We start from the raw sequence: 14646 nt of genomic DNA, 5'->3' as shown, positions 1-14646 counted from the left end.
CTTCTACTCAACATTACATTTTTGAGATTCATTTTTGCTGTTGCATTTAGCAGGAGTTTATTTTCATTGTTGCATAGATTTCTATAGAGTGAATATGCACACTTTATCATTCAACTGTTTTGAACATTTTATCTGTTTATAGCTGGGATTTTTTTTTTTTAATTAATAGCTACTCTATTTATTATTTTTAGCTGTGTTGGGTCTTCGTTTTGTGCGAGGGCTTTCTCTAGTTGCGGCAAGCGGGGGCCACTCTTCATCGTGGTGCGAGGGCCTCTCACTATCGCGGCCCCTCCCGTTGCGGGGCACAGGCTCCAGACGCGCAGGCTCAGCAGTTGTGACTCACGGGCCCAGTTGCTCCGCGGCATGTGGGATCTTCCCAGACCAGGGCTCGAACCCGTGTCCCCTGCATTAGCAGGCAGATTCTCAACCACTGTGCCACCAGGGAAGCCCTATAGCTGGGATATTTTACAAATGGCTCTGACACAAACATTATTGTACATGTTTTTTGATTCACAATTGTACATATTTTTGTTGGGTATGTATTTAGGAGTGCAATATCTATGGTCATATTTATTCAAAACTACCAAAGAATTTTCCAAAGTATTTGCACCAATTTACATTCCCAGTCTCTTGCCAATATTTCACATTGTCTTTTCAGTTTGGCCATTTTGATGAGTATGGAGTGCCATATTTTGATTTTTAAAATTTTATATTGAACTACTTTTACACTTCGACAAAAGTTGCAATAATAGGGAGTTGCTGTATATCCCTCAGGGTTTCTCAGTATTAATGCAATCAGTTTATCAGTCACTTCCTTTATGATTAGTGCTTTTTTGTGATTTCTTTAAGATTGTTGGTTTATGTCTATTTTTCAGGCAACCTCGAAAAGCCTACCCAAGTAACTAGTAAATTGGTTTCCTTGCTACCTCTTTCCTACAATAGTACTAACTTCATTCATGTAGGGACTTTAGTTAAGAAAGGAGAAAATTTTCTTAAGTGACTGTGTGGCAATGACCCCATGATACATTCCCTGCATCCCTGAGTCTCTGTCCCTATGGGGACTTAAACCACTCTGGTTCCCTTGTCCTTTAGTAATAATCTCTGGCTCAGAGAAGGCTGGGAGTTGGTCTTAGGAGGAGGCCATCAGGTCCCTTAAGGTTAGACCTGAGAATCCAAGAATGCGATATCCTGGATGTGAGAGGAAACGTGGGAAGAAAATGACATATACCTGTCTGTCCTCTCAGGGTCAGGAAGTCAGCCATGCAGGAGCTCTCCCTTCTAGCATCTGTGCTCCTTAAGGATATGAGCTGCCTGGGAGAAGTAATGACAGTACACATTTGGCTAATGAGCTTTGGAAACTGAGCCCTCAGGGCCATAGAGACTGAATATAGTCTATCTGTGACCACTCTACTCAACAGCCCTACTCAGGTCAGGAAAGAGCATACTGGAGTCTCCTTCTGAGATGATCCCTCTTGCCCAGCATCCAGTTGCCTTACTTGGTCCATCTGCCCTTCCTGGGGACAGATTTTCCATCCCCATCCTTCAATATCCAGAGGAAAGGTGAATGAGTACATTGATGGCTCCAAGGTAATCTGAAGTGCCCAATAAATGCAGTGAGAATTTGAACAGTTTATTTTTTTAACCAGCCTATGTGGAGGACATCCAAGAGGTAAGATAAAGTTCAGTGGAATTACAAGTGAGATGACAAGTTTTTGACATTCTTGATATATTTACTTTTCCACTTTCATCCAATTTGCAATCAGCTTTCATCATTTCTGGCTCCTATTCTGTCTTTAAATCCAAGGGACTCCTTCCCCACCTGAGTATGAATTAGCCCCTTCAGAAATCTGGCAGATGTTTTTACAATTCTCTGGTTTCCCTCATTTATTTGGTAGTGAGTGGGGCTGGAGTGACGTGAGTTTGGCTTCTCAATTTTCCCAGTCCTCATTCCAGATTTCATCCTTAGAGAAGTCAATCAAGTCTTGTCCTTATTTCTTACTTGTGAGGACTCTGGGAGAGGACGTTGAGTCTACTGTTTAGCCTTTCTTTGAAAACCCCCAGACAAAACATTACAAAATATTTTAAACCATGAGAACTGCACAGCGAGCAGTAAAATAAACAGCCATGCAATCACCTTCCAGAATTAATGTCAAGCTTTTGCCATATTAGCTTCAGCCACCTTTAAAAAATTGTGACAAAGGCAGACATCATTACAGAGCATGCTAGGTGCTCAGAAGAAAACCACCAGGACAGAAGTCCAGACCCACGAGATTACAGAGTAAGCAGGGTCTCAGTGCAGTCACAGGAAAACTTACATGTGTGTTGGAGCACATGGGCATGTGAACCTGCCTTTTCAACTATAAGTTGTATGAAATGTAGGTATATGTCAAGTATTTCTTTTTCTTTTTTCTTTTTGGCTGCGTTGGGTCTTTTTGGCTGCGCGCGGGCTTTCTCTAGTTGCAGCACGTGGGGGGTACTCTTTGTTGCAGTGCGCAGGCTTCTCATTGTGGTGGCTTCTCTTGCTGCAGAGCACGGCCTCTAGGCATGCGGGCTTCAGTAGCTGCGGCGTGCGGGCTCACTAGTTGTGGTGCACGGGCTTAGTTGCTCCCGCGGCATGTGGGATCTTCCCGGACCAGGGCTCGAACCCCTGTCCCCTGCATTGGCAGGCAGATTCTTAACCACTGCACCACCAGGGAAGTCCCTGTAGCTTACTCTTGACATTTTCTTTCTTTTTTAAAAATTGAGATATAATTGACATAGAACATTGTATTAGTTTTAGGTGTACAATATAATGATTTGATATATGTATCTATTGCAAGATGATGGGCAAAGAACAGCTTTCATGTCAAAGTTAAGGGAGATATGAGGCTGCTGGGTTCATTTCAGAAGGACTGCAGAGGCAAGCTGAGGAGACTTTCACTGGCCAAAGATACGACAATTTGAGAATTAATATAAATAATAACTGCAGTGTATTGAAATATATCAAATGCATTTAAAATCCAGGGAGTTCATGATGACATAATGTTCATCGTTGGATAATGCTGAAAACCAATTATTTAAAAAAGTGATGAACACAGGAATCAAGAAGTATTCTGTCTTTCTTATAAGAACTCAATTTCTTATAAGAAATCAATCTATTTTTTACAAAATATTTATTTAGTTATTTGGCTACGCCAGGTCTTAGTTGCAGCACGAGGGATCTTCATTGCCGGTGCGGGATCTTCAGCTGCAGCATGTGGGATCTAGTTTCCTGACCAGGGATTGAACCCGGGCATCCTGCGTTGGGAGAGTGGAGTCTTAGCCACTAGACCACCAGGGAACTCCCAGAAATCCACCTATCTGATTCGGGAAATTTCCTCTTTATGGAAGTATTTCAGCCAATAACTGAATAAAGAATTAAAATGTCAGCATTTTGTAACTCCTGGTGAATTAATAGATCTAGGCAATAATTATTACAAGAAGACAAAGAGGCAATGTGTTCTTCCTCATGAATATATTTAAGGATGTTTGCCAAAAATTGAACCTAAATTTAGTCAAGATTCTAGACTAGAAGTAGGCACATCTTTTTCAGTAGAGAGCTAAATAGTAAATGTGTTAGGTTGTGTGGGCTATACGGTCTCTGTCACAAGTATTCTCAACTCAGACGTTGTAGCGGGGAAGCTGCCATGGACCATAAATAAACAAATGGCTGTGTTCCAGTAAACCTTTATTTACTGAAATAAGCAGCAGGCAGAATTTTGTCCACAGACTGCATTTTCCCAAACTGTATTCTAGAATACAGTCTTAATAATTTTATTCTGGAGTTATTTGCTCGGAGGCATCTTAAGGGAGAAGACAACATTCCATGACTATCTTCCTGTGAGTACATACCCCTACTTGACAAAGAATAGATGGACTGTAAAAGCTTGGGACGGGGTGGTGTGGGGCGAAGTTTTGTGGGAATGTAAAGCAAGAAAAGGAGAGGAAAGAAGAGGGGAGAGAAGGAAGCAGGAGAAAAGACCTGTAACTGATTGGTTTCAAAATATGGACAAGATTAAGGAAGTTTCTCTGAAGTTTTGTTTTCTTGTCACCGTCTTTCTAACAGACCCATTGACAATATGAAACCAGGAAACCTCTCTGATACTGCAGAATTTCTCCTTCTGGGATTGTCAGGGGATCCAGAACTGCAGCCCCTCCTATTCTGCCTGTTCCTGTCCATATACGTGGTCACTGTGCTTGGTAACTTGCTCATCATCCTGGCCAGTATCTATAACTCCCACCTCCACACTCCCATGTACTTCTTCCTCTCTAACCTGTCTTTCACTGACATCTGTTTCACCACCACCACAATCCCAAAGATGCTAGTGAACATCCAGACACAGAGCGAATCCACCAGTTACACAGGATTCCTCACCCAAATCTGCTTTGTCCTGACTTTTGCTGGACTGAAAAATGGAATTCTGGTCATGATGGCCTATGATCGATTTGTGACCATCTGTCACCCACTGAGGTACAATGTCATCATGAACCCCAAGCTCTGCGGGCTGGTTCTGATCTCCTTCTTTTTTAGTGTTCTGGATGCCCTGCTCCACACTTTGATGGCACTGCGGCTGTCCTTTTGCACAGAACTAAAAATTCCCCACTTTTTATGTGAACTAGCTAATATTCTCCAACTTGCCTATTCTGATATCCTCATCAATAATATCCTTGTGCAGTTAGTGACCAGCCTGTTGGGCGTCATTCCTCTCTCTGGGATAATTTTCTCTTATACTCGAATTGTCTCCTCTGTCCTGAAAATCCTGTCAGCTGGTGGAAAGGATAAGGCATTTTCCATCTGTGGGTCACACTTAATAGTTGTTTCCTTGTTTTACAGGACAGGTTTTGGGGTGTACTTTAGTTCTGCAGCCACTCACTCCTCCAGGAAGAGTGCAGTAGTATCAGTGATGTACACTGTGGTTACCCCTATGATGAACCCCTTTATCTGTAGTCTGAGGAACAAGGCTATGATGGGGGCTTTGAGGAAACTCATCTCTAGAATATCATCTTTCCATTGATTTCCAGTTGCTTTGGGCTTACACTGCTGGAATATAACACAGAGAAATAAATTAAGGAGAGGTCCAGCAAGTCTGACCACCTTCTTGAAATACTTAAGACCAGATATCAGATGGTTAAGGGTGAGAATTTGTTTTTTTGGTTTTTTTTAAAGATTTTTTTGATGTGGACCATTTTTTAAAAAAATTTATTTATTTATTTATTTATGGCTGTGTTGGGTCTTCGTTTCTGCGCGAGGGCTTTCTCTAGTTGTGGCAAGCAGGGGCCCCTCTTCATCGCGGTGCGCGGGCCTCTCACTATTGCGGCCTCTCTTGGTGCAGAGCACACGTTCCAGACGCGCAGGCTCAGTAATTGTGGCTCACGGGCCCAGCTGCTCCGCGGCATGTGGGATCTTCCCAGACCAGGGCTCGAACCCGTGTCCCCCTGCATTGGCAGGCAGACTCCCAACCACTGCACCACCAGGGAAACCCTGAGAATTTGTTTTTAATTAAAGAAAATTTTTTGGTGTTTCTTTTTTATTTTATTTTTATATTTCTGGGGGGTGAGAGTTTTGGAATCAGACCACCTGGGTTTGAATCCTACCTCTGTTAAACAGTAGCTGTGTGACCTTTGACAGTTTACTTGAACCCTCTAAGCTCAGTTTCCTCATCTGCAAAATTGGCATAATTATATTTACAATTTTGGAAGATCTGAGACACTTCGATTCTCTCAGTGAGAATACATGCATGCCTTCAGCAATAATAAGGCAAAAGTCTCGACTCTCATAGGGAAATGATAAATGATCACTTTATCATCTTTTCTAACAATGACTTTAGAGGTCAGATAGGTCTAGGCACAAAAACACAGGGCTGCATTTCATTCTGCCTAAGCCTTCTTCCTAAGGCTGTTCCCCTGATGGTCATCAATGCCTATAGCTGTGCAGGGACATTTCAGACACAATAACCAGAAACAGAAAACTGGCTGCCTCTCCTTAGGTCTCTTTGCAATGCAGAAAGGATCTTTCCAAGGAGACACCCAAAAGACATTGTTTTTATTATCACCCTGATTTGGGACATATATCCTGTATTAGTTTCCTATTGTCATTGTGACACATTACCACAAGCTTAGTATCCTAAAACAACACAAATGTATTCTCTTGCAGTCCTGGAAATCAGAAGCCTGAAATCAGCTACATTGCGCTAAAGTCAAAGTGTTGGGCTCCTTTTGAAAGCTCTAAGAAAAGAATGAAATGCGGAGTTATTGTTTTTTGTTTGTTTATTTTTGGCCGTGCACATCATGGCTTGTGGGATTTTAGTTCTCTGACCAGGGGTTGAACCCAGGCCAAGCGCTGAGTCCTAATCACTGGACTGACAGGGTATATTCCCCGGAGTTATTGTTGAATGCGTAAAGAATTTCTGTTCAGGGTGATGAAAAAGTTCAGGAAATGGGTAATGGTGGTGGTCCCACAACATTGTGAATGTTCTTAGTGCCATGGAATTGAACACTTTAAATGGCTGAAATGATAAATTTTATATCTATTTCACCACAGTTTAAAAAACTCAAAAAAAGGGAATTGAAACTGATAAATAACATCTTTCTCTCTAGACAAAAACAAACAAAAATCATTCCAATGTTAAGCAAAAGTCAAAGTGATTAAATATTTTGGAAGACAATATACAAAGATATTTTTATGACCTCAGAGGAGTTGAGCACCTGAGAGACTAATACAATCCAAAAGGTAGAGACAGGAGTTTAAGCACTTTAAAAATAAGCCACTAATAAAAAAGTTAATACAGAAAAAAAAAAAGCCACTAAAACAATTTTCAAGAATGAAAATTCAGAATTGTTCTTTCAATATAGTGAAGAAGAAAGCAGGGCAAATAAACTTCCAATGAAATGTCTCCACATGTGACCTTATTCACTCCATCAATATCAACGTGCTTTGATTACTCAGTATAGAAATAAACAACTTTTAATATATTCCAGCACTCTCAAAAATCAATCCTTCTCACCCTCTCCCCTGTAGCCACCAGTCTACTTTCTGCCCTTATGAAGTTGCCTATTCTACGTACCTTATAACTGAAATCATACAATATTTGTTCTTTTTTTGTCTGGCTTATTTCGCAGAGCATAATGTTTTTAGGGTTTATCCATGTTGTAATGTGTCAGAATTTCATTCCTTCTTATATGGCTGAAATGAATGAATGAATGAATGAATGAATAAATAAATAACTTCATAACCTACAATTATAACCAGGCTTCCTGATATCATTGATTGCATAGATATGCCATTGGTTGTATCTAAAAAAAGAATACTAGAGTCCAGTTAGAGAAGAATGGTGTGTCCACATTTGCACTGTATGTGAAATACATGTGAACAGAAAGAGGTGGAGCAGTGAATGATGAACACCTGGCTTCATAGCATCAGGGAATCAACCACCCTGAATTTTTCCATTATGTCTTCTTGGCCTTTAAGGATTTGTACTGCACTGGCATCAGAATGATGATGAAATTGTTTGGCTAATGAGGAGCTTTGGATATTGGTCCTCCAGAGGTACAGAGACTACAAATTGTGAAAACCACACTCAACAGCACTTCCCTGGTAAAGAAACAGCACACCTGTACCTCCTCCTGGAGATAAGCCCTCTTGCCCAGGAGCCTGGAGCTTCACTCAGTCCCTCTCCTCTTATAGAACTTTAGTCTCCATCACTGAACACCTAGCAGAGATGCATCATTGCATCTCTAGGAGAGATTCCATCATTGCACAGTGAAGTCATCCAGGTAGCAAAATGTCCCTTTGTTAATGTTTGGAAATCAGGGCAGGTGTTTTACTACAAGTTTATCCATGGGAAACTGTGAGGAAAGGACATGCATAAAATGATTAGAACCAAGGCATCCATTTGCCTCTTGCCTGTCTCCCATCTTGACATGTTTCCTTGTACCTTTCCTGCAATCCTCAAAGAGCTCTCATTCTGTCAGTCTCCTACTGTCTCTCCACAATGGCAAAGACTCTTTTCTTTCTCAGCAGGAATATGCTCATTTACAAACATGGTGATTGTTTTCAACTTTGCGGGCATTTAACTTCATTTTTGTAGTGGTTTCAGGGAGGAGGCTTGGGCAGTTTTACTGTATCTTCTAGTTCTGTGTTTTTAACACAGCTCTGTGTTATCTCTGTTGCCAGGCTGTGAGGTCTCTGAGAAAGGAGGTGCCAATCCAGTTAGCTTCATCAGCGTGACTACACGTTTCTCCTAATAAAGTTACCAAATGTTATAAATAATCAGAACAGCATAGTGTAATTTTTTAAATGACCATTCCTAGATCCTTTCCAGAATTAACAAATGTTGACACACTGCTTTATTAACTTCAGGTCTTTTTTCAAAATAACAAAATAACAAGCATATGGAAAGCATCCCTCCATTCCATTACTTCCCTTCCCAAATTGGTGTTCACCTCTGGTGATACTCCTGCTGCTGGACTAGGGACCACATCTTTTCCATCAGATTTATCAACAATATGGAACCCAGAATTGTGGCGCATGGGCTTAGTTGCTCTGCTGCATGTGGGATCTTCCTGGACCAGGGCTTGAACCCGTGTCCCCTGCATTGGCAGGCGGATTCTTAACCACTGCACCACCAGGGAAGTCCCTATTGCTTTGTTTCTTACACATCTCTAGTGGAGTCCACATAGAGAAACATCCTTGAATAAAATTAATTGTATCATTGATGTCTTAGCAGATTGGGTGCAGACTTAGGGCCTTCATGGAAAATTATTAAATGTGTCTTATTCTATGGAGAACTACTTTCCTTTGACAAGGAGATGTTGAGAATAAGACAAGAGGAGAAAGGGAAGCTGGCAAGATAAGCAGGATCACTTTCCCCAGAAGCACAGAAATAAGAGGCCATCAGTCAGAACCATCTCTGTGGATGAGGTGAAAACAGTGGAGCTGTCAAGGGAGAGTCAAGAGAGTGGGTGAAGAACCTTCTGTTCACTGGTGGTTGAGGGGTGGTTTTATTTTCAGCACCAGCCTGGGAAACAGCTCCCCGCCTGGCACTCCTGTTCACTCTAGTGCAGAGCTTCCTCCATTGATGTCCACAGAACAGCTGCAGAGATGAATCACCTGAGACCTTTGTTCATACTGAGGTTTCCCTGACCTCCAGCAAGAACCACTGACTTTGAACCTCTGGGGAGACATGTAAGGGATTATAGAACTGTTAATAAGTACTTTTGGAGATTCTGATGACCTCTAAAGTCTAAGCTGCATGACCCATATTAGAAGAACTGGGAAATATATTTAGAATTAAGAATATGGAAGGGCCTTTCCTCAATTTTACTTGTTAAAATATCATATACAAAGGAGAGCTTAAAACCTATGTGTAAAAAAACAAAAACAAAAACCTATGTGTAGTTCTGCAGGAATAGTAACATAATAACCATGCACATACCTATCCCGAAGTTAAAGCAATGCCGTCATTATAGAATGCAACTGTTCTCCCACTTGCATCACCCCCTCCCCTCCAGTGACAAACAGAATCCTGAATTTTTTTACTGATCCTTTTCTTTGATGTTCTTCTATTAGTTTAACTCCTATGAATTTGTCATTATTTGGTCATATTTGCACTGTAAAACTGGTAATAGGATTAAATGTCATTGTCTTACCACTCCTGTATTTAGGTTTCTGCAATTAATAGATTTTCCTCTTTCCAAAATGTTTTAATTGAAACGTTTAAATTTTTTATCCTGATCGTTTTTCTAATTATTGCATTTTTGTGTTTTGGTGTGTATTAGTAACTAATTAATTTACAATATTCTGTATTTTTACATTATGTATGGTGACTTTTCAAAATAGATATGCTTTATAATGCTGATGGAAAGGTAGTCTGCTTGCAGCTAGTTTTCTGCTGTTATGAATGATTCCGTGTGAGTATTCTTTTACACATCTCATGGTAGCAGTGAGAGAGTGTTTTATACTTGTCATGGAATTATTGTGTAAAGGAAATACAAATTCTCCTTTGGGTATTTAAGAGTTTTCTTAAGTGGTTGAACCAATTTATACACACATTAAAAGTTTCTGGTAATTCATATTATCACCAACATCTTTTCATTTATTGTGACAGTTTGCTTGTTGTAAAAATTAGTTCATCAGTTGTCATATCACACATTTATTTTCCTTTCTGTTAAATATCTATTTGTGATCTTTCTACTGAGTTGTTTAACTTTTTCTTATTGATTCATATGAATTCTTTACATAATAGGGATATTAGTATTTGTTATATGCATTGCAAATTTCTCCTTTAAGTGTATGACTTCTTTTTAGATATCCTATACAGCTTTTTTTTTTTTTTGGTGTGAACATTTTAATTATGTAGTTAAAGTTTGTTAATACTTTCCATACTGGCTTGTACTCAGTAGGTCTTTTTTTATGAAACCCATAGTACTTCAGACTGAAGAATTCTCAGTATTGACTTTAAAAAAATTTTTTTTTAATTTATTTTATTTATTATTATTTATTTTTGGCTGCATTGGGTCCTCGTTGCCAGGCGTGGGCTTTCTCTAGTTGCAGCGATTCGGGGCTACTCTTCGTTGCGGTGCACGGGCTTCTCATTGCAGTGGCTTCTCTTACTGCAGAGCACAGGCTCTAAGCGCGTGGGCTTCACTAGCTGTGGCACATGGGCTCAGTAGTTGTGGCTCACGGGCTTAGTTGCTCCGCAGCATGTGGGATCTTCCCGGACCAGGGCTCAAACCCGTGTGCCCTGCATTGGCAGGCGGATTCTTAACCACTGCACCACCAGGGAGGCCCTCAGTATTGGCTTTTACATTAGAAATATGAACCCTCCTGAAATTTACTTTTCCCTTTGATGTGAAGCAGGATCCAAACTTATTTTTATGTCCCTGCATAAACTGTCCGTTTAGGTATTGGTTTCTTTCTAGGCTCTATTTTCTGATCAATAGGTCTTTTCTTTATCCCTGAGCCAGTATAATATGTCTTAATTACTGTAGCAGAGCAGTCAACTAAAAATAAGTTTAGGTACTTCCCTGGCGGTCCAGTGGTTAAGACTCCCCACTTCCAATGCAGGAGGCATGTGTTTGATCCCTGGTTGGGGCACTAATCCCACATGCTTCGGGCTGTGGCCAAAAAGTAAAAAAAAAAAAAAAAAAAAAAAAAAAAAATCTATTATGGCAACAAAGAAGCCTCTAAGTCTGTTGATTACAATCACAAGGTACATTGTACAATAATTTGACTGTTTCTCTGATAATTCACAATGTACTGTAACAGCATTGATAACCATGGACCGGAATTTCAATGAATGGTCCATAATAATGTGGAAAGAATATTGAAGCTACTACTTTGAAACTGGGAAAAGTTAGTATTGAAATTCTAAAAACTAAAATGCCTATTACATGCTCAGTCTATTTTTAAATTTTTGGTAAATATGTAACATAAAATTTGCAATTTAAATGATTTTTAGGTGTGGAATTTTGTGCCATGGTTACATTCACAATGTTGTGCAGCCATCACCATGATCTGTTTCCACATGTTTTTCATCACCTCAAACTCTTCCCCCTCCCTCAACCTTTGGCAACCTCTAGTCTTCTTTGTGTCTCTATAAATGTTCCTACTCTAGATATTTCATGTAAATGTAATTATACAATAAATACTTCTTTTCTTTTTCAATTTCTTTTTTTTTTTTTTTAATTTATTTATTTTTGGCTGTGTTGGTTCTTCGTTTCTGTGCGAGGGCCTTCTCCAGTTGTGGCGAGCGGGGGCCACTCTTCATCGCGGTGCGCGGGCCTCTCACTGTCGCGGCCTCTCTTTGCGGAGCACGGCTCCGGACGCGCAGGCTCAGTAGTTGTGGCGCACGGGCTTAGTTGCTCCGCGGCATGTGGGATCTTCCCGGACCAGGGCTCGAACCCGTGTCCCCTGCATCGGCAGGCAGACTCTCAACCACTGCGCCACCAGGGAAGCCCTCTTTTTCAATTTCTTATTGTGAAATTTTCAATCATACAGAAAAGTTGAAAGAATGATAAAATGAGCACACATTCATCTAGTATCTACATTCAATAATTAACATTTAGCAATATTTGTTTCATTGATCATTGTTACTATTTTTCTTTTTTATTGTGTTAAAATACACATAACATAAAATTTACTATCTTAACCATTTTTAAGGTCACAGTTTAGTAGTGTTAAGTAAAGAACTTTTCCATCCTGCAAATCTGAAACTCTATTCCCTTTAAACAACAACTCTCCTTTTCTGCCTCTTCTCAGCCGCTATTCTATTTTCCATTTCTATGAATTTCAGTACATTAGATAATTCATATAAACGAAATTTGTCTTTTTGTCACTGACTTGTTCCATTTAGCCTAATGTTCTCAAGTTTCATCCATGTTGTAGCATGTGTCAGGATTGCCTTCCTTTCTAAGGCTGTATAATATTCCATTGTTTGTATATAACACATTCTGTTTATCCATTCATCCACTGATAGATGCTTAGGTTGCTCCCACCTCCTGGTTATTGTAAATTGTGCTACTATGAATAAAGTTGTGGAAATATCTCTTAAAATCTTTATTTAAAATATTTAAGAATTATTATTTTTTAAAATTCACTCTTTCCTCTCCATCTTCAAGAGTGCTATCACCTCACACCAGTCAGAATGGCCATCATCAAAAAAATCTACAAAAAATAAATGCTGGAGAGGGTGTGGAGAAAAGGGAACCCCCTTGCACTGTTGGTGGGAATGTAAATTGATACAGCCACTATGGAGAACAGTATGGAGGTTCCTTAAAAAACTAAAAATAGAGCTACCATACGACCCAGCAATCCCACTACTGGGCATATACCCTGAGAAAACCATAATTCAAAAAGAGTCATGTACCACAATGTTCATTGCAGCTCTATTTACAATAGCCAGGACATGGAAGTAACATAAGTGTCCATCGACAGATGAATGGATAAAGAAGATGTGGTACATATATACAATGGAATATTACTCAGCCATAAAAAGAAACGAAATTGAGTTATTTGTAGTGAGGTGGATGGACCTAGAGTCTGTCATACAGAGTGAAGTAAGTCAGAAAGAGAAAAACAAATACCGTATGCTTACACATATATATGGAATCTTAAAAAAAAAAAAAGGTTCTGAAGAACCTAGGGGCCGGACAGGAATAAAGACGCAGACGTAGAGAATGGACTTGAGGACATGGGGAGGGGGAAGGGTAAGCTGGGACGAAGTGAGAGAGTGGCATGGACATATATACACTACCAAATGTAAAATAGATAGCTAGTGGGAAGCAGCCAAATAGCACAGGGAGATCAGCTCGGGGCTTTGTGACCACCTAGAGGGGTGGGATAGGGAGGGTGGGAGGGAGACGCAAAAAGGAGGGGATATGGGGATATATATATACGTACAGCTGAGGCACTGTTATACAGCAGAGACTAACACAACATTGTAAAGCAATTATACTCCAATAAAGATGTTAAAAAAATATATATGAAAGCTATACTATAAAATAGATACAGTGATAATATATCTGAGAGGTGGAATTATGGCTGCTTTTAAATCTATTTTTGGATTATTTGATTACATGATTTCTCCATAAAGAATATGAATCCCTTGTGTAATAAAAGTTACTCAAAACCAAAAAAAAAAAAAAAATTCTGTTGAGGAAAAGAGAATAGAATGAAGGTTTGAGCATAGAAATCATCTAGAAATCACTGAAGATACTGGGCCTGTAGTGCAGTTTCATTTGTAGTGGGTTTGGCTTACATTCTTGTATTTAGTTTTATTTCTATACAACTATCAAAGAAGGAGAAAGAAGTTGGGTAATATTTGCATTTGCAACTAATTAAAGCAGAATTGCTTTTAGCTTTAACAAAAAGATCGTTTTGTGATCTCAGATTAATATCTTTACTCTTAAATGGAGCATAAATAACATTTATTGGCTAAGATTATTTGCAATAAACAAGACTGTTTACTGTTTACCACCTAGCAGATGACTATTTGTAAGTCTCACTGAGTATGCTAAAAGCTTATACTGAGCTCTCATTTTACCAGAGTGAATTTAAATTAACTTCAGCAGCCAGAATTAATGAAACCGGGTAAATGATGCAAAGATATTCCACAGGGTATTCTGTTTTAATTAGAGATAGAAAATGTGAGTCATTAGAGGTTTTTAAAAATGTTGCATTCTATTACTTTCTCATATTTTAAATCTAGGAATATAGATGAAAACTAAAAAATGTTAGCCACCTTAGTTCAGTTTTTAATGTATATCAGCTCTGAATTTATATTGAGTGAATAGTAAAGAGTCTGAATGAAGAACATAATCTGGAGGCATTCAGGTACAAGTAATAAACTTTATTAGAAGTTGAGTATCTGTTAATTAGCAGGCAGCTATATAACTTAACTATAAAGCCACTACAACTCAAACATTGTAGCATTACTACATGAATGAACACATATACAAATTAAACAGAAAAGAATATCCACAAATAGTTCTAAGTATGTCTGGGAAGTTTGATTGTGATAAAGTCAAGTTATAATCTTTAAAATTGATGCCTAGAAAACTACACACCCATTGAAAACTAAAGTCTGTACCTCACACTACATACCAAAATAAATTACACCAGTTGCACAT

At 39.3% G+C, this 14646-nt stretch overlaps 1 protein-coding gene across 1 annotated transcript; it reads left to right on the top strand.

Moving 5' to 3' along the window:
- Positions 1-495: 495 nt before the first annotated feature.
- LOC132363980 (olfactory receptor 7G3-like) lies at positions 496-5033 on the top strand. The gene is made up of 2 exons (XM_059919716.1): positions 496-522; positions 4095-5033. Exons 1-2 carry the CDS (start codon positions 499-501, stop codon positions 5031-5033), a joined length of 963 nt encoding a protein of 320 aa, XP_059775699.1. The 5' UTR covers positions 496-498.
- Positions 5034-14646: the final 9613 nt, after the last annotated feature.

This window comes from Balaenoptera ricei, chromosome 3, assembly GCF_028023285.1.
Source record: "Balaenoptera ricei isolate mBalRic1 chromosome 3, mBalRic1.hap2, whole genome shotgun sequence".
Taxonomy (NCBI): Eukaryota; Metazoa; Chordata; class Mammalia; order Artiodactyla; family Balaenopteridae; genus Balaenoptera; species Balaenoptera ricei.
The sequence above is the reverse complement of the archived record's forward strand: the minus strand, read 5'-3'. Positions and strand labels throughout refer to the sequence as shown.